Here is an 18309-nt window from a genome sequence, read left to right on the forward strand (position 1 = left end):
TGGCCGGTGCTGCAACTTGAGCCCAACAACGTCGTGATATGCGGTTGGAAGGATATTTCGAGGCTCGTCCTGTGGTTGATCATGCTTTTCCGGAAGTGGCCCTTTCTCGAGGTCTTCAGTGCCAATCACGATCTGAGGCACACCCATGGCGCGCTGAGAGAAGATCGGCAGAGAGTTGATCAGCACACTACGTTAAGAAAAGTGAAAGGTAAACGGGGGGGGGTTCAAAGTTACCGAGATGCCCGAATTTATGAAGGAAATACCTTTCTCTGCGACTGTGTATCTTGGCGGTCCAACTCATAAAAGCAGCAGGCGCCACACGCCCAACTCTACACCTCCTCCAAATATGAAGCGCTGCCTGCCCTCGGAAGGCTTTCCAGCGCTTGCTGGCCTAAAAAGCCGCGAAATCGCCCTATTGGATTCTAGAGCAGGACGGCGCATCGGCTGACTTCGTTAATTCGTCGAGTCAAAAAAATTGTCGACGAGGCTATGTTCAAATGCGCCGACATTTGGGTCAATTCTAGCACCACTAGTATTAATGGCAAGTTCAAAGCCCTCAAGAAGAAGTACTTCGGCACTATTGGAGATCAGGGCACCCTTAATAGGGGGGGTTTAAGTATTATTAAAGCTGACTATGTTGCGCTGATACCCGAGAACAGCGCCAAGTGGGATGCGACGGAGCCCCCACGAGGAAAATTCAGCTTTACAGGCCCCACAGTAAGAACTCATTATAGGAGGTCTGAAGCGATAAAGAGAGAATATGTTGATTTATACTTCAGACAAGTTATAGACAGATATTCACTTCAGGACACCAACAGCTCCAAAAGAGAGGGCTTGCTTAGAGAGTGTCAAATTGGGCTAACCTCCTAGAGATCTAGTGTATTTCATCGCGATACCTAACTCAATATACATCCCAATTGGTGTTGCTCGACCGTAGCCTAATCCACCTGCCTACAAACACTGCGAGTAGTAGCCATTCGTGTACTTGCAAGTATATGGTGAGGTACACGTTGTACGCCCAATGAATCCAATTCCTCCGCATTTCGCATATTCGTCAGGCCTGGCGAATCGACTGTGAAAGAGCTAATCTGGACAGATCCACCTAGAGCTTTTGTTGCGAAGTTGAACATGGCGTACCTGTAGCCAGGGAAGAAATTCCAAGCATTGTTGAGCGTCAAAGTACCCATCTGGGTGAAAGATTGCCCGTCAGTGCTGTAGTAGAATTGAGCTTGCTTGCCGGAACCGACATGAATGTCTGCGTAGATTCGCAACCAAACACGAGTGCCAGAGATAGTAGCGCTGGCCGCTTCAGAGCCAGTACTGGCAGTTACCCAGGTCGAAGTCATGGTGAGGCCAGACCACATGGAAAGTTTAATGGAGGAACCGTCCTTTCGTAAACCGATCCAGGCGCTGGTGTCACGAAGCATGGCGAGGCCGGCACGGTCGCCGTCTGCCATGCCCCCGAAGTTGAGTACGATGGTTCCAGACGAAGTTGGGCCCAAAATACGGTGACTAAGCGTATTTCTGGCCTGATAGAGATCGCTCGTCACGGTTGCAGTATAGAGCGTGAGGCCATTGTTGACGGAGAACTTGCTTGTGTCGGGATTGTGGTTCCACTCCCATTGTGGGCCAAGGGAGGTTCCCGAGAACGAATCCGTACCGGTGTGGGAAGTCGGAGATAGTGTCAGGGGAGCTGTGTATGAAGTACCCCAAGCACCGTTGACCGTCTGGAGAACTGGAAAGCCGTCGCTGCCCCAGCTGATGGGTGCGAGTACGGGCACACGCCCACCAGGATAGCTGTCCACGAATGCCATATAGTACCAACTGCCTCCTGACGTCTGAACCAAGCCGCCTTGGTGTGGAATGCCACCATTTGGAATTGGGCTACCGAGATTCAAGAGGAGCTCTTTAACAGTGTACGGTCCGAAAGGGCCGCTGGTAGATCTAAGAACATACTGCCCATTCGCAGGCTTCGTGCTGAAGATGTAGTAGGCTCCATTAATCTTGTACATTCGCGAGCCCTCAAGCACGCCAATGCTTGACGGAGTGTTGTAGACGACCTGGGTATTGACTTGAGATAGCCCATCCGCGGAGAGCTGAGCAACGGACATCTGGGTATTGCCGTAGGCAACATACATTGTATCGTTGTCGTCAATGAGCAAGCCCGCATCATAATAGCAGGTACTGGTCTTGGCTTTCTGTGTCCAAGGCCCTGTAACAGCGGGTGCGGTAAAGACGTACGTGACCCCATATTCAATGCAGCCATACCAGTACCAAGTCTTATTACTGGCCCGGTATCGCATGGTCGAGGCATATATTCCCTTGACGTATGCCGTCGTTCCCCTAGACATGTCGTATTTCGAGCCAAACGAAAGAGTTGGAACTGCGTGGCCAATATACTGCCAATTAACAAGATCTGACGAGCTCAGAATTGGTGCACCCGGCGAGTAATGCATGTTTGATGCTGAGTAATAGTAGGTGTTATTAACCCGAAAAATATCCAGATCTGCAAGATCTTCCCAGAGCACAGGATTGGTGAATGTGGCGCCCAAGGCCAACTTGAGGGCCATAGAAATTGCAAACACTGCCCTGACAGAGAGCTTCATGATGAATTTTGGCTTGCAAACAACAGATTCGTTGACTCTTGAGAAGTGGCGCTGGAGTAGTAGTAATGAACTAGGAGCAAAATTCAGGATCGGCGGCGGGCGACATATTTACTTGTCAAAGCAAGTGCAAACCTGGAGGGCCGCGTCGCGTAGGCCTTTGAAACGCGGCAAATAGCCTTGTGTGCCTGTCTGTATTTGCGTTCATGATGAAGCATATAGCCAAAATATACTGGCATAGCTCTTAATGGTGGAAATACGAACAAAGAATTTCAAGTCGTGTTGTCCAGGAGTAAAGAGGGACGACGAGAGGTTTAGATAGATAAGGGTGCCCTACATTGAAACTTTTCCCTTCCAGAGTATACGGAGGTACAGCCTATAAGTAAGGTAATAGCACTAGCTATAGTGCCCCCAGACGTAAGCAAAACTTATCCTATTCTAGTATAATTTCCCTTGTAATTACACCTCAATAGGATAAGCAACGACGCCTCACATGGGGCCCCCGACTAGTGCTATTACTTTACTTATCGGCTGTACCTCCGTAGCAACACGATGTCAAGGACAGGGATGTACTTGCGCACTAATACGGAGGTCGCGGTTATAAGTTTAGAGAATACAGGGGCCGGAGGCCCTGTAGTCCCTATAAGGTCCCAGCCCCACTTCTAGGGCCTCTAACTAGCTGCCTCTAAAGAGGGGATTAAGTATAACAACTTAAATAATAATACTAAAAACAATAATATTATATTACTTTAATATATAATCAAAACCTTTATATAACTTTTTTAGTATCTACTTATAGAAGTAACTAATACTATTATATAACTTAGATAAATAGTATTTACCGGAGAATATAAAGAAATTAAACTCTATTTACAAAGTATAGAGATTAGAGACTATATTAAGTTTATTTTAAATATCCTACTTAGAACTCTTAAGTTAAATATTATTATTTAAACTTATAATTTAATTTCCTTTACTTAATAAGTTCGTCTCCGCGAAAGGGCCAAAAGGTGATCCATTATCCGACACAGCCCTTGTTGAAGAGTTCCGAAATCATGCCGACAAATGGAATCGAGAACCCACGGCCTTTGTGTCAGTAGTGATCGCATCGTCGACACTTTGACGCGTGCCTTTGACAGGCACTATGGAGATGGCAAGTGGGCTATACCCGAGAAGTATGTAGTACATGAGGTCTCGTTGGAGACCTTGATGAAGCGTGAGCTTCAAGAGCATTACTCTCTACAACCGTCCACTGTGGAGGTATGACGCTATACCGCGCGAGAACTCCAACAACATGGCCCCTGGGAAATTGGCGTCCCTAGGTTTCTTTGCACGAAAGTTCGGAGCCAGAGCCCCCCTGAACTGGATCTCTCGCCAGCTTTTCCATGACTGTTTACGAGTGAAGATTGTGTATGACGACATAGTTAAGCTTAATTATACGCATAGCTATACTGAGATAGTTGACTTCCAATATTTTTTGCGACCTAGATGATGGAATCGACACTAGTTTATGCGAATAGTAGCTTTCAGATATTGACTTTTTTCTAGATTACGAAGAATTCGAGTAATAGCAAGGTGTAATAGAAGACAACACGACTTGGAATATGATTGAGTTCTAGGAAACCTGGCACGATGTTGATTGTGATAGAAAAGTCAAAGAGCTTTTTGCGAGGTAAAGTTATTATATGATAAGGAGAAGAAGAAATTATTAGTTGAACATGAAAAGGAGAGGGTAGATATTGAAGCAGAAGCTGTGAAGATAGGTCTATGAATTCCTTCTTGGTATTTTAAGTTAGTTATTGCAACGGATATGTACTTCGTATTCCAAATATACTATGCGATGATCAGTAACACATCACATATGCTTGCAGATTCTCTACTACGGATATGAGCGAAATTGGCGTGCTCTCTACTTGTACTCTTTTAAGCAATTCTAAACTCACAGACCGTTTTACCGATATTGTACCAGAACTCACAAACACCCTACGACTAACGACCTTGCCCGGAAAATACTTAGTATATCTTAATCTCTCTTGCCTTCCTATACAGGATACGAAAGTTTTCGGTTTTCATGATAGGCTCTATATAACAAGCCCCAACCAACCGATACCCCATGTCTTGTCGACGCACAGCGAACGGTGTCAGGCTCCAAGGGAACACACAAATATCGTCGCCCGCTTGTGCGCCCTCTGGGACCCATCCCAAATATCCATTCTCGGTTGTGGAGAAGCAACGCCCCACAGAGCAAGAGTCAAAGGTGTCTAGAAAGCCACGGGAAGGAACGTGGACAGTCTTGGCGCGAGATTCCAAGGCCATGTCGTCCGGATTTTGGGTGCCTTGTCGATTTCTTTGGCTGGTTTGAGGCCTGACAATAGTTTCTAGTGTCTCTTGGAAAAAAGCGTAGTCTGTTGCGTAGCTAGCCGCTAGTTCTCCGATATTGGACGTAGGATTCCTTCGTGCTAGGTAATCGAACGAGAGAGTTTTAGGGTAGACGGTAGAGATACTTTCGTTTGTAGGATATTGCTTCAGAGATATGGCAAGGCTGTGAGCTTTCGCCTCCCAGATCTGAAGTCCACGAGCGTATTCCTCCAATATTTCAGGATCTGTACTAGTGCCAACTAACGCTTTATGGACAATGGTATCGAGAACCGTCGCCACTCTGTCGAGGAACACAGCCTTCACTTGAAGGCTATCGTCGGATCCAAATGTCACTGTGAACGCACCAGGAAGTGGTGAACCTACGGAGGAAGGAAAGTCCTTGGCAAGTGGCCAAAAAGTCAAAGATTTCTCCAGGTCAAAACGATCAAATCGTCGAAGATTTGGCGCCCAGGATGGAAGCTTGAAGGTCGAAGTCTCCTCACAGTCTAAATCGCCTCTGACGTACGTTAAGAAGTCAAATGCTGAAAGATCCCCTTTTTCGAACGACGTTAGGGCATTTCTTGCAATATTGATGTGGACAGTTCGTATGTCAAGAGAGTAGTCGATGAAATCGGGTCCCACATCGCATGCTAAACCAACCAAGGCAAAAATACTATCAACCGGGATGGTAGCATCGAAAGTGGCAGTTTCAACTACTATCTCATGAAGCTTCATTCTCTGTGGTGATTGATATTGAGCTTTCAGCCTCCAGAAAAGGCCAGAATTGAGGACTGCAGGATTGCGACGACTCAGTTGTGTGGATAATGGCGAAATGATCCATTCGCGGGAGTAGCGTAAATTGGTGGCAACATGAAATATTATGACCGATGACACAATAATAGGTCCGATATATACCAGGCATGAGGAGGATGCCACAAACTCTTGAACAACCCAAATCCTTCCGAACCAGTCTCTCATAAAGACCTTCCAGATCTCTAACGAGTTTTGATCTGGATTCTCGTTCCCTTCATTGATCACTCGGTCAGCAATCTCTGCACATTCCTGGACCGATTCGACTCCGACAATAGCAAGACCGATCTTATGCAGCAGCCGAACACCCTTAATCACGTCCCCATCTAAAAGTCCGAACCTTTTCCCCAGCCAGATGATTGTATAACTGGCGTGGGAATAGATCTCCATCATCATCCTGACCTGGGAATTCTTTTCCGTAACACTGCTTTGATCAATGCAGATCGCATCGATCCACATAAGAGAGTTCTCCCTTATTCCATTGTTTGCGCGTAGCTGAAGGAGAGCATCATGTAGCCCGGCTGTCACCCCAAGGCGTCGATCATTGAAAGCAATACTCCTTCTCTTTCCAGGATCTCCCCAGACGTATGAGAGCGCTTGATAGTTGACATCGCTGTCCAGAGAACCGCGGACGAGCTTGCATTGAATGGGCCTCCCGGCTTCTGCATCGAGGAGCTGCACAAGGCGGATATCTCGTTCCTCTAAGGGTTCGTCGTACGAAAACGGGTCTAATGATTCAAGATACCTGTGTGCTTGGCTCTCCCAAGAGCGCGAGGTGAGCGCTCCGAGCGTCATGATGTGGATAGATGTGCCAATCACCGAGTATAATAGAGAGTACAATAGGTACGTAAAAATGAGGGCTCCAGGCCATCTAGAGGCGATTTTTTTTCTTTCGATTAGTCAATAAACAACGTGAGGCTGTAGGGAAGGCAGAGTTGGTCAGCTGATAGGTTCGCGCCTGCTCACCTGCTACGGTTGGCCACTTCCCCACACTTCAGCTACCCTTGTGACAGTCGTAGAGCGACGCCCGACATATATGCTTACTTATACTAACTAGTCATATGGATAATTATATACCTATATTATATAACCCTCTACAAGGACGTATAACTTGAATAAGGAATTATAATTGAGCGTAAACAGTTGTATTATTATGTAAACTAATCTCTTGTTTCTTAATCTAAAGAGAGGAGCTTTCTTTTTTGTTAATTTTCTTTTTCCTCTTTCTTTTCATAATTATAATTACAACTTAGCTACCTACAACAAGTGTAACGACCGAATGTTTGTCGCCGACTTAAAAACTCAATTCTATCGGCAGACATTTGATCCCACGAAGCAGTCTATGGAGTCATCTATCAAAAGGCTCCAGAATTTAAAAATGCTGCTCCCCGAAGCGGCCAATCCGCTCACGGATGATGATGTCAGGGACCAGATTCTTGTGTCCGTCCCACGTGAAGATAATTGGTTCTTGGCCAAGATGGATTGTGTAGGTTACAAGTACAGCTTGTACACTTCAATAACCACACTCGAATGTTGCCGAGAACAGATGTTGTCTTCGGCCAAGACTACGGCTACTGAGGGTATGGGCGGCAGGTAGAAACTCACGCACCAGGAGAAAGGATGGTAGGCCCGGGGAAAATCTCGTGCAAGTTTAAGGAGGACAGAGTAGGGCCGTTGATATACTTAGCTCAAACATGGCCGGCTGGACTAGCCAGGGTTGATATGATCCCGGAGATCCATTGTAGTAGGAGTTTAATTGCTGTTCCATATTTTATGTTGGAAGGATTGCGAGTATCGATGTTGGAGTCCGGTGATAAGGAGTAAATTCACCTCCTTCTCAGAGAAGGATCCCCGACTTCTTACCGCTAGGATAAAATTCCAACGCTCCGGGACATTCAGAGCTGTCTCAATCGGGGAGAAATGTTCTATCACCTCACATGATTCATATGTAGCTCCCAAGCGCATGTAAAAAATGTCAATAGAAAACCTCACTTAGAAACGACGGCTAGAGTAACAATATACTCGTTCGATATTACGCCTTAAGCCCTCCCCGTAGGAATGTCAAAGAAAACTATCCTTGACTTATCCCCCTTGTACGCGACATCCAACTTGTAGTATCCCTTGCGTTCGAACTGTATGATTGCCCCATGCGGCAACTCCGCCACATTACAGTCTGCAAAAGCCTGGCTTCTAAACTCGGTATCCTTCGTGAGGAAATCCTCAAGTGTGTCGTCTTCTTCAAGCTTATCCTTCGTGATCAGATAATCAAAAGAAACAAGGTCGACTGGGACCATATTCTTGCTGTCGGCCGCTAGCCAGCTGACCTTCTTTGTTTTCTTGAAGTCACCGGAAAAGTGTAGCTCAAGTTCTATCCCAGTAACAACCTTGCCCGGTGGATCCCTGGTTATGCTGCGCGCGTACGCATTGCCCCAGTTCATGAGTGTAATTTCCTCATCTTTCTCGAAGCTCTGGGCGTCGAATTGCTCGAGAACTATGGTCTTGTCGTACATTACCTTCTTCGAGCCCAGTTCAAGATTCTTCACGTATTTCGGCTTGGTGACTGTGTCTGGGCCATCGATTCCACGAACGGTGCAGTATACGGCGTTCTCCTGGATGATCGCAGTATGGCGGGGAGCTACACTTCTTGTTCATAGACCAAAGAGCGCCCCATTCTAGGTTGAGGATATTTCTGCTGGGCCCTTGCTTGAGAATGAACTCGCGAAGGGCAGGTACAGTCATCCCCCGGCGCAAGATGCCTCGAATCGTTGGCATTCGTGGATCATCCCACCCCCAAACTTTTCCTTCGTCCACTATCTTGGTTAATTTTCTCTTTGAAAGGACGGTCCGGATAAAGTTGATCCGCGAGAAGTCCCAGATCGTTACCTTACGGAGACCCAAGGCGTCCTGCATCCACTCGTACTGGGCATTACGGTCGCGGTACTCGTTGGTACGCAGGGCAACTGTAACTCCCTCTACTGCATCTAATATTGGCGCACAGAAATCGTAGATCGGGTAGATCTTCCACTCAGTGCCAGTTCGATGATGTGGAATGAGATTACAGCGGTAAATAACGGGATCTCTCAGTGTACCGTTAGGACTATCGTACGCAATTCTGGCACGGATACACCATCGTCGGCCCTCTTCCGACCCAGTCTTCATCTCTGCAAAATGTTCCAAGGTCTCTTCAATACTGAGATCGCGTCGTTTAGAAGGTAGTCGATTCTTCCGATCTTCGTCCCCGTTTCCTAGCTCCGAATCATCCGCAAAGGCCTTGCCGTCGTTAATGAGCTTGAGTGCGTAATCATACATTACTTGGAAGTAGTCGCTGGAGTATGTTGTATTCTCGGCAGTAATATCCATCGATTTCAAGTCCTGCAGGATAGAGTCCTGGAACTCCATGTTTTCTTTCGATGGGTTTGTATCATCAAACCGGCATATCAACGTCCCACCTGGATGTTTATGGGCGAAGTAATCATTGAGCAGCAATGCCTTGGCATGGCCAATATGGAGCCATCCAGATGGCTCAGGTGGAAACCTAGTAACCATAGGGCCCTCGATATTCGGCAAATCGATCTCGTAGCTAGCACCAGCAGCGCTAAGTGCAGCCCGTTCCATTGTTGTGTGGGTCATAAACTCCGTAACTAATTCCGAGATCCAGGGGTTTGAGGCTTCGATATATTGAAACCATCGAGATACATTGTTCTTGGTCCTCTTGAAAGAACCATAAATGATCTTGTTCCCGCGAAGGGTTGCCCACACAGCCAGATCTACTATAGTCAGACTGTAGCCTACAATATGCGTTCGCAAAGTCAGGTGAGAATTCAGTTCATCCAAGGGTTTCCGCAAAGATTGAAAGTCCGTTAGAGCGAAGCTCTCACTTCTTTTGATCCATTCTTGAATCTGTGGCAGGACATTTAGCGCTTGGGCTTTAAATCTGTCAATCTGTGCAAATACGTACGGACGATATATACTGCGGGCTAGCATTAAGAGTGCTGTTGGAAAGCTCCGCAAAGTATTGGACAACTTCGTGGTTCTTCAAGTTCTTCCCATCGTCGAGAGTTAATTTGACGGACGCCTTGTGGGCAAGCGCAAGCCCTTCATGAAAGGTCTTCACGATCGAAAGGGGCAGCTTGGTCCGCTCGAGGTGGTCTGTTATTACCAAGCTTGGTAGCACAAGTACTGGATTAGTTTTTGTAGCAATTTCAAGGGGCGCCATGACTGAATATTGTTTTGTGTAGGTGTCGGCGTAGTCATCGCGACAACTTGAGAAACAACAAAGTGACTCACCAGGTCCTCGTTTGCAGTTCAAACGCAGCTCGGCTAGGTTGGAGAACAGTTCGCGTAGCACGCCACGAAAGTTCAACCAACGGAACTATTCTCTAACTTAATATAGGGGCTCATTCAATCTATGATAATAAAATTAAATAAGTAGGCAAGCATAGTGAAAAATAATCTATGGTACAGCCTTTGGATTTTACACCCAGGACAGGATCTAGACATCGTCTTAAACAGATTCCTTCTCAATAGTTTCTTTAGAATGGCCAGTTCCTTGCGCCTGCTCTGTAGCTCGAGCTTTCAGGCTACACCATTCCACAAAAACACTGCCAAAGATAGTAACAGAGGATGTCGCCACCACCATGTAAAACACATTTACAATAGCGGCATTGTAACCAGACAGGAGTGTGTCCAGGTCATCTCCAAAAACTAGACCCCTTAGCTCAGTTGCCCCATTACCAGTGACGGCACCAGGACTGATGCCCGGAAGACCGACGAGGTTCGAGACGAGGCTGTTAAGGAAGATGGTTTGTGCGATGGGCAGGGACATAGCAGATCCAAGGAAGCGTACAAATGTGACAAGAGCGGATCCAGTTGCAATATCCGATCTCTCGAGAACAGTCTGAACAACATTGAATGGCTGCTGCGCGCCAAAGCCAAGTCCAACGCCAAATATGACCTGGTAACCAATCCACTTGCCATAACCAGTGGTTGGAGTAAAGGTTGTTATGAGACCGGCTCCGATGGGCATGATTATTGAGCAGAGTATAAAGAAGGGAGCGTAATAGCCGACTTTAGAGATAATAAACCCAGAGAAAAGGGTGGCGAAAACAACCGAGAGAATCGTCGGTAGTAGCATAACTCCCGACTTGAGGGCACTGACTCCTTTGATGGTCTGGAACCAGAGTGGGAGATAATATAGCATGACAACCATGCCGGCGCCGTTGAAGAAAGTGAACCATACACAGGCTGCAATGCTGCGTTGCTTCAAAAGTCGAGGAGGAAGTGCACCGTTCTCCTGCTTCCATATTTGAACCACAACAAAGGCGAGGCAAAGGATGCCACAAAGTATGAGGAGCACTATGATGCGAGTGTTCTTCCAGGAGTACACGGTCCCACCCCATTGAAGCGCCAATACTAGACAAACAATGCCTGGAAGGAAAACAAGGTTACCGATCGGATCCAGTTGTCCTAGTTTCCCCTTCCATCCGGCAGCTTGGGCATCAAGCTTTTGGCTGGGAAGATGCACGAGCAGGATCGTAACGATGATTGATACCGCGCCGACGGGTATATTCAAGTAAAAACAGTATCGCCAGGTCGCCTTGTCGACCAAGGTACCTCCCACTAAAGGTCCAATCACAGACCCAACCGCAAAGATGGCACCAAAAGCCCCTTGGAACATTGGTCGCTGTTGTAACGGGATCGTGTGGAACATAATGACCATAAGCCCCGCGAACAATCCGGAAGCTCCCAATCCTGCGATGGCACGGCCAACAATGAAAACTTTCGAGTTTGAAGCTGCCCCGCAGACCGCCGAACCAACCTCAAACAGCGTAACACAACTGAGGAAGACTGGTTTAGCCGGATAGAACTTGTAGATTTTGCCCATGAGCAGCTGAAAGCTACACATGGTAAGCAAATATGCAGTGCCGTACCATGCGATGTCATTGAGGGAGTGGAAATCATCCGTGATTCGTGGGATTGCCGTCGATATGATGTTTTGGTCCTTCAATTCGAGTAAGCGGAGTGAGTGCTATTTGGAAAAAGGGGGGATGTACCAGAGTCACCAAGAACATAGCCAAGTAAAGAGCTACCATAATGAGAATTCGCCTTTGAGTTCCGGGATATGAAACATCAGGAGAATTAGGAACGGCAGGCTTCTTTTTCTCTAAATTGTTCATCTTCACTGTCTGGTTGGTATCCTTGAGTGATGGGATAGGTGTTTTGTCGTCATATGACACTGAATCGGACATTGTGAGCCTAATAATTTTGCTGAGCAGAACATTATTATTGATGAAAGGCATGAGGAAATTTCATCGTATTTAAACCATCTGTGAGCGGTGCTCGGGTTGGGTTCTCGGGTTTGGTTCTCCAATTTCGTGTGGAATGGTGCCGAACCCCTTTTTTGAAGCCTGGTGGTCGCTTATCGCTTCTCGGTGCTCAAAAGTCGAACTTTCCCCTCCGAGCCCCGAGATTCTTATGCTCACAATAACTTCTCCATCTCCATCCATCATCGTCTATCCCCTACACCATTTGATTTTTTATTGTCAGCCCATGACTATCTACTCTTTCGCTCGCTAAACAATTGAACCACAGATATGAGCAATTTTTCAGCTATGTCTCCTCGGTCTCCAAAGGCGGGGCAGCCCGGATCTGGCGCTGATCTCAAGAGCTATTCTTGCTTGACTTGTCGACAGCGCAAGATCAAATGCGATAGGCATAATCCTTGCTCCAACTGTATCAAGGCGACGTGGCAGTGTAGCTTTATCCCTCCTGTGCGGGGAAAAAGGAAAAGAACAAAACCTCCTAAAGAGGGACTCCATGCCAAAGTGAGACGATATGAAAAGCTGCTGAAATCATATGGTGCAAAGGTTGAACCGTCCAGGTATGACGGCGACTCGGACTCGGAAACAGTAGGAACAGTGTCTCAGCCAGACGCAGACATGTCTGATGAAGAAGATGCCGCCGCCAGGGCTGGATCCGTTGATAAAGAAGGGTCGCCGATAGACTTTGAGAGGTACGCCTATTGCCATTTGTAGCCCCAGTGTGAATGATTGCTGAATTCTCCTAGTTGTTTTTCGTCCAACTTAGAAGGAGGGGTCAGCCTGAGCTTCTCTCCCTTATTACTCTTGGAATTTGTCCTAAACATCAATAGTTTCTGTATCCGGGAGAAGCTCACATTGTTGGGCCCACAGATGAGTCGAACGTTCACGATTCTCTGTCTGACCTCGTTCTTGGCACTCCTGAGCTTACACCAAACGATCACTCCAAAGTCGAAAACCTCGCAGGCTTACATCCTCCCTACCACATCTTGCTGAAGCTATGGGATGTTTATGTCGATCGAGTTGATCCTCTAATGAAAATTTTACACCTTCCATCGTTTTGGCCCAAGCTGACAAATGCGCTTCAACATCCCCAAGACATTCCGAAAAATCTAGAAGCCCTCATTTGTGCTTTCTATCTTGTTACAATTACCTCTTTAGCAGAAGACGAATGCCGAGATCTACTAGGAGGTCAAAAGTTAGTGTTATTTGCGCAGCAGGAATGTGCAGCTCGCCGGGCGTTGAGAACTGCAGGGTTCCTCGAAACCACTAGCCCAGTGACTCTTCAGGCACTTGCGATGTATATTGTAAGCTGCAAATGTCGACTCTTTGTAGTCCGTAGCTGACCGAAGTAGATGGGTGCAAGAAGCAGTCATCAGAATGATACTCTGTTTACCTTATCAGGAGTTGCCGTACGGCTGGCGCGCAAAATGGGCCTTCACCGAGATGGTACATCTTTTAGGCTTTCTCCCTTTGAAACAGAAATGCGGAGGCGGCTCTGGTGGCATCTTGTTCATATGGATTACCGAATATCCGGTTTAGTGGGTGCAAAGCCGTCTATGGATATTTTCTCTGGCGATGCCAAAATCCCGTTGAATATTGCAGACGAAGACCTCAGCCCCGACATGGTCGATCTACCCCCAGAGAGTAAGGGCATCACTTCCATGGTGGTTTCCCTCATCAGATGCAGCGCTCGAGAGCTTCTATGCAAATTCTCATCACCCATTCGAGATAATTTTGGTGGTTGGGAGATAGATTCCAACCCTGACATCACCCTCGCCATAAAAGACAGCATGATAAACCAGCTCGAGAACCTATGGGAAGAGAAGTATCTGCGTTATTGCGATCCATCTAATACGCTCCATCATCTCGCATCAATCATGGCTAGGTCGGCAATATCAATATGGAAGATCAAGTTATTTTCTCCAAACCCACGAAGATTCGCCAATCGCGGCGTCAAAGTCCCCCAAAGCGAACGGGATATAATCTTTACAAATGCAACAAAAATATTAGAATACGTGAATTTAGTACGAGGGAATCCTAGCTTGGAGAAATACCTGTGGCAGGTCGGCACGAGCTTTCTTTGGAATCCATTTCTGTACGTGCTCATTGAAGCTCGACACCGCAAGATAGGACCGGAGATTGATCGGCTATGGCAGTTGATTGGAGCTGTGCTTTCAAAATACCCTCAAATGTTTGAAAAGAATACTGGAGCTGTGTATGCTGCGCTTGGCAAGTGGACGCTAGAAGTTTGGGACGGCTATCTCGCGGCCACCAAAGTCGAGGGGCTTGCGGAACCACCAACACCTGGATATATCAGTGCGATTCGGCGTTGTCTAACACCGTCGGTTGAATCTTCATCCAACCAAAAGAATCTAACGGAATCTCGACCTACCACTAGAACGTCGACTAGACACGATAGATTTCCTCTTTCTGATTCCGAACCTTTGGCCTCATCTGATTTCTCCGATCTTCTCTCTTTTGAGACAGACCTAGACCAATGGGTCCAATGGGAAGGCTTGGTTGCTGGAGAGCATTTTGCTGGAGATATATAATGTAGAAGTTCAGATAGAACTCTCTGGTCTTGTGGCGAATGCAACTCGCGATGCTCACTACACAGGTACAGATAAGGCGAATTGTTATTTGTGAGCAGAAGTTTATATTTTCATGTGGCACCGTGGAGACCGATACTGGCTACAAAGTTAGCACAGCGTAGCACAACGAAAGTTGGGTTACCTACGCACAAGGCAGGCAATGGATCCGGAGAATTTAAGGCTGCATGAAGTTAAGCTTTAAGTTAATTCACTAGGCATATGCACGGTTACCCCTAGTCATTGCCTATTTTCGGCTTAGATCCGCATGCATATGCTCCGCTGGCATTTTCCATGTTCGGTATAGCGCTTCGCTCGTCGCCTTTCGCTGCGCGAGACAGTCCCGATGAACTCCTGATTTCGGTGGTAGGACTATGGCAATTTGAAAAAGACATGGGATATCGATGTCAGATTCAAGGAAATTAAGGGAAGAAGGATTAGTGTGATTAGCGGTGAGTTAGTTGGGGCGTTAGGCTACATACCATAATGTGGGCTGGATGTTATCTATTCAGGGTTGAGTTCGCGGGCTAGAAGTGTAACAATAAGTATATATATATCCAGGTAAGCCTCTCAATATATGAGTTTGAGGCCTCAATCTTCCCTGCCCATTCCAAACTTAGCTACCATTCATCAAAATGGAAAACCTACCTGTCGACTACTTCCTCGCCTTACACGCCTTCACAAAGGTAACGCACCGAGATATATACCCGGAAATCGATCCCGCTTCCCCGTCAAATAGTCAAGCTGGAAAGGTGATTGTTATAACTGGTGCGAGTAAAGGGCTTGGGCGTCTGGTAAGGAGACACTTCCTACCCTCAAGCTGTCCCTTCACACAATCCAAACAATCATCCATGACTAATAATAAATGCGAATGAAGGCATTTGCAACATCCTTTGCTAAGGCAAACCCAAAGGGCATCGTGCTTGCTGCCCGCTCCGCAATCGCTCTCGTGGAAGTGGTTCAAGAGATTCATGCCATAAATTCGGAAATCGAGGTTCTGGCCATCCCTACGGATATCCTCAAACAGGAGGACATCACAGCTCTATGGAGAATGGTAAAGGAGAGGTTCGGACACGCAGATGTACTTGTCAATAATGCCGGAGCATTCTCAAGCCAAGGTCCCCTGGGCCAAGTCGAGCCTGGGGCCTGGTGGACTGACTTCGTTCGTTCCCTAGAGCCCACCGGCTTTCCAAAGGAAGAAACACTCAGCTGACGTGTAAATTCAAGGAAATCAACGCCCGTGGTTCCTTCTTAATGACCCGCGGCTTCCTCGCTCTGCTCAACCACTCACAAAAGGGCACAATCATCAACCTCACTACGGGTGCCGCCACCGAAATCGTGCCCTCGCTATCCTCTTACTCCCTCTCCAAACTCATCGCCCTGCAGATGCAAGGGTTTATAGCGGCCGAGAATCCAAACGTCACGGCTGTGGCGCTTCATCCGGGGATGGTTATGACTGATATGTCAATCAAGGCCGGGCTTGAACGATTTGCTCTGGATACACCTTCGATGGTGGGCGGGGTTGCGGTCTGGTTGTGTGCCGGGAAGGCGCCGTGGTTGAGTGGAAGGTATCTTTGTGCGAATTGGTGCGTGGAGGAGTTGAAGGGGAGGGAGAGGGAGGTTGTTGAGGGTGGGAAATTGAGGATGGGCTTGGTTGGGGATTTTGGTGCGCAGCAGTTCAAGTAGATAAGGGCTTAATAACTGTTTGTTTCGGGGCCTTGAAGAGCATGGAGCTTCCATAGGTTCGTCCTTTCTTGGACTAGAAAATGTTTTGAAAAAGTTCTGCTCATGGCCAAATTGAAACGACAGCTTTGATTCTTAATCGTACTTGTCGTCGTCATAAGCAAAGTGCTACCTTCGCAGATTTTATTGGTATACTTATCCAGAATTAGCCCAAAGGAAATAGTTACGATGATAAGGAAGGCTTTGATGTGAAGCTCAAAAAGGATTGACCACTAGCAGTTCAGTGGCTTCCGTTGCCTAGATATCTGGGCTTTCTCTGCCCAATTGGAGCTTAAATACACAACCACGCCGGGCTGCTTATCGGAAGGCAGCTGGATCATCACCGAAGGAGATAACTCGCCTTGCGAGGGGTCCCCCAATGAAGTCGCATGAAAAATGGCCGATGACTAGTAAAGCAAGAGAATTGCGTGCTTTAACTCGTGCTGAAAATAGGTTAGAGTAATCATGTTGACATAACCGTGGCGGCGGAACAGCAACACGACATATAAAACGGTTCCCCCCCCCTCTTCGATCTCCAACTCTTCCTCTGTGAGAGACACATGTCCTCGAATACCTGGTCAAAAGATGGATACTTTCTCATCTCCAGGTTGGGAGAACCCATTGCATTTCAGGTGCTAAGTTGCACTGCAGCCAACAGCGATCACTTCCCGAGTCGTGCACGACACAGAACTTGTTTCTTGCAGACGTCATGCGACGTCGCACAATTGGCTTCCCATCATCGCACAGCATATCCATCCATACGGCGGGTGGTGACTCCATTCCCCACGCCAGGCTACCCTGATTGCGACGCGTCCCCTTCGATGATAGTGGGAGGGTGAGATAGAGTCGCAATGCAATTATTAGCGATCGTTACCAATGAGCGCCGTCTCTCCCTGCCTCCGGAGAGTTTTATGGGCTTTACCGTCGGCGCCGGCGCAACCATAGACTCCTTTAGCCACTTGGCCGCCCCTCGGCGCGGAGTTACGGATTCTAATTGATTCCAGAATGAGCATCATCTGTCACTAGCAATTGCTTGTTCCATATGTAGGGAGGCAACCGTTAGACCACGTCTCCTTTAATCAAATCCGGTTTCCCTTATAAATTCTTGAGAGTACAAGCTTTTCTCCATTCCTCCAGACTAAATAAACAACTTTAAAGCTCCTCACAACACAGACTTGTCCTAAACACCAAACCAGACTATTCAATCAACAAACCGCAATAATGGCTACCATTGCAATTGACCCCAACTATGGGTATGGCGCTCTTCCCTTCACTACGATCCAATTACTTCTCCTATCTCTTCCGGCGCAAAAGCAATGCTAACCCAAATATCCGCGTATAGCTACGTCCTCCTCGCCGCAACCTCTACCTTCTTCATGAACTTCGTCCACGGCGCCAACTCAGGCAAATACCGCAAAGCAGCCAAAGTGGCCTACCCAGCAGGCTACGCGCCCGCCGACCGCACCGATGAGGCAGCCCAGAAATTCAATTGTGCGCAGCGCAGCCACGCGAACTTCATCGAGAACCAGCCCACCGCAGTCGCAGCAATGCTAATCGGAGGCTTGCGGTTCCCCCTCGCGGCGGCCTCTTTGGGTGCCACCTGGACGGTCTTCAGATATGTTTATATGGTGGGTTATTCTAGCGGTGGTGGCGATGGCAAGGGCAGATTGAAGGGTATGCCATTCTGGATTGCGCAGCTGGGGTTGATTGGTTTGGCGGGATACACTGGTCTTTCGCTGGTGATGGGATGGTGATAATGTGGAGGGAAGGGCCGAAGTCTGGATTGGCGTGTACATGTAATAGGTCATTTGACGGTGCCTCCTTGCGGGCTTGTATGATTGACGTAGATAGCCGATCAATATCTATCAAAAAGTTGTTAAAGTGAGAAGCGACGCTCCGCGGATGGTC

The 18309-nt window shown here is 47.4% G+C and overlaps 7 protein-coding genes across 7 annotated transcripts; 3 read left to right on the plus strand and 4 right to left on the minus strand.

Annotated features, from left to right (window-relative positions):
* Window positions 1-938: 938 nt before the first annotated feature.
* BP5553_07439 (Uncharacterized protein) lies at window positions 939-2606 on the minus strand (the record flags this gene model as incomplete). Its single annotated transcript, XM_032016062.1, has 1 exon — window positions 939-2606. The coding sequence occupies one exon, from the start codon at window positions 2604-2606 to the stop codon at window positions 939-941; it is 1668 nt and encodes a 555-aa protein (XP_031867293.1).
* A 2010-nt stretch (window positions 2607-4616) lies between these two features.
* Window positions 4617-6566, minus strand: BP5553_07440 (HET-domain-containing protein; the record flags this gene model as incomplete). The annotated part of the gene is made up of 1 exon (XM_032016063.1): window positions 4617-6566. One exon carries the CDS (start codon window positions 6564-6566, stop codon window positions 4617-4619), a length of 1950 nt encoding a protein of 649 aa, XP_031867294.1.
* Window positions 6567-7810: 1244 nt separating this feature from the next.
* BP5553_07441 (Nucleotidylyl transferase) lies at window positions 7811-9987 on the minus strand (the record flags this gene model as incomplete). Its single annotated transcript, XM_032016064.1, has 3 exons — window positions 7811-8380; window positions 8505-9671; window positions 9730-9987. The coding sequence occupies 3 exons, from the start codon at window positions 9985-9987 to the stop codon at window positions 7811-7813; spliced, it is 1995 nt and encodes a 664-aa protein (XP_031867295.1).
* A 288-nt stretch (window positions 9988-10275) lies between these two features.
* Window positions 10276-12019, minus strand: BP5553_07442 (uncharacterized protein; the record flags this gene model as incomplete). Its single annotated transcript, XM_032016065.1, has 2 exons — window positions 10276-11772; window positions 11825-12019. The coding sequence occupies 2 exons, from the start codon at window positions 12017-12019 to the stop codon at window positions 10276-10278; spliced, it is 1692 nt and encodes a 563-aa protein (XP_031867296.1).
* Window positions 12020-12382: 363 nt separating this feature from the next.
* On the plus strand, window positions 12383-14643 carry BP5553_07443 (uncharacterized protein; the record flags this gene model as incomplete). The annotated part of the gene is made up of 4 exons (XM_032016066.1): window positions 12383-12783; window positions 12838-12865; window positions 12922-13395; window positions 13444-14643. 4 exons carry the CDS (start codon window positions 12383-12385, stop codon window positions 14641-14643), a joined length of 2103 nt encoding a protein of 700 aa, XP_031867297.1.
* Window positions 14644-15314: 671 nt separating this feature from the next.
* BP5553_07444 (NAD(P)-binding protein) lies at window positions 15315-16365 on the plus strand (the record flags this gene model as incomplete). Its single annotated transcript, XM_032016067.1, has 3 exons — window positions 15315-15473; window positions 15557-15841; window positions 15907-16365. The coding sequence occupies 3 exons, from the start codon at window positions 15315-15317 to the stop codon at window positions 16363-16365; spliced, it is 903 nt and encodes a 300-aa protein (XP_031867298.1).
* Window positions 16366-17622: 1257 nt separating this feature from the next.
* On the plus strand, window positions 17623-18155 carry BP5553_07445 (uncharacterized protein; the record flags this gene model as incomplete). Its single annotated transcript, XM_032016068.1, has 2 exons — window positions 17623-17654; window positions 17744-18155. The coding sequence occupies 2 exons, from the start codon at window positions 17623-17625 to the stop codon at window positions 18153-18155; spliced, it is 444 nt and encodes a 147-aa protein (XP_031867299.1).
* Between the last annotated feature and the right edge of the window lie 154 nt (window positions 18156-18309).

Source organism: Venustampulla echinocandica, assembly GCF_003357145.1.
Source record: "Venustampulla echinocandica strain BP 5553 chromosome Unknown scaffold_6, whole genome shotgun sequence".
Lineage (NCBI taxonomy): Eukaryota > Fungi > Ascomycota > Leotiomycetes > Helotiales > Pleuroascaceae > Venustampulla > Venustampulla echinocandica.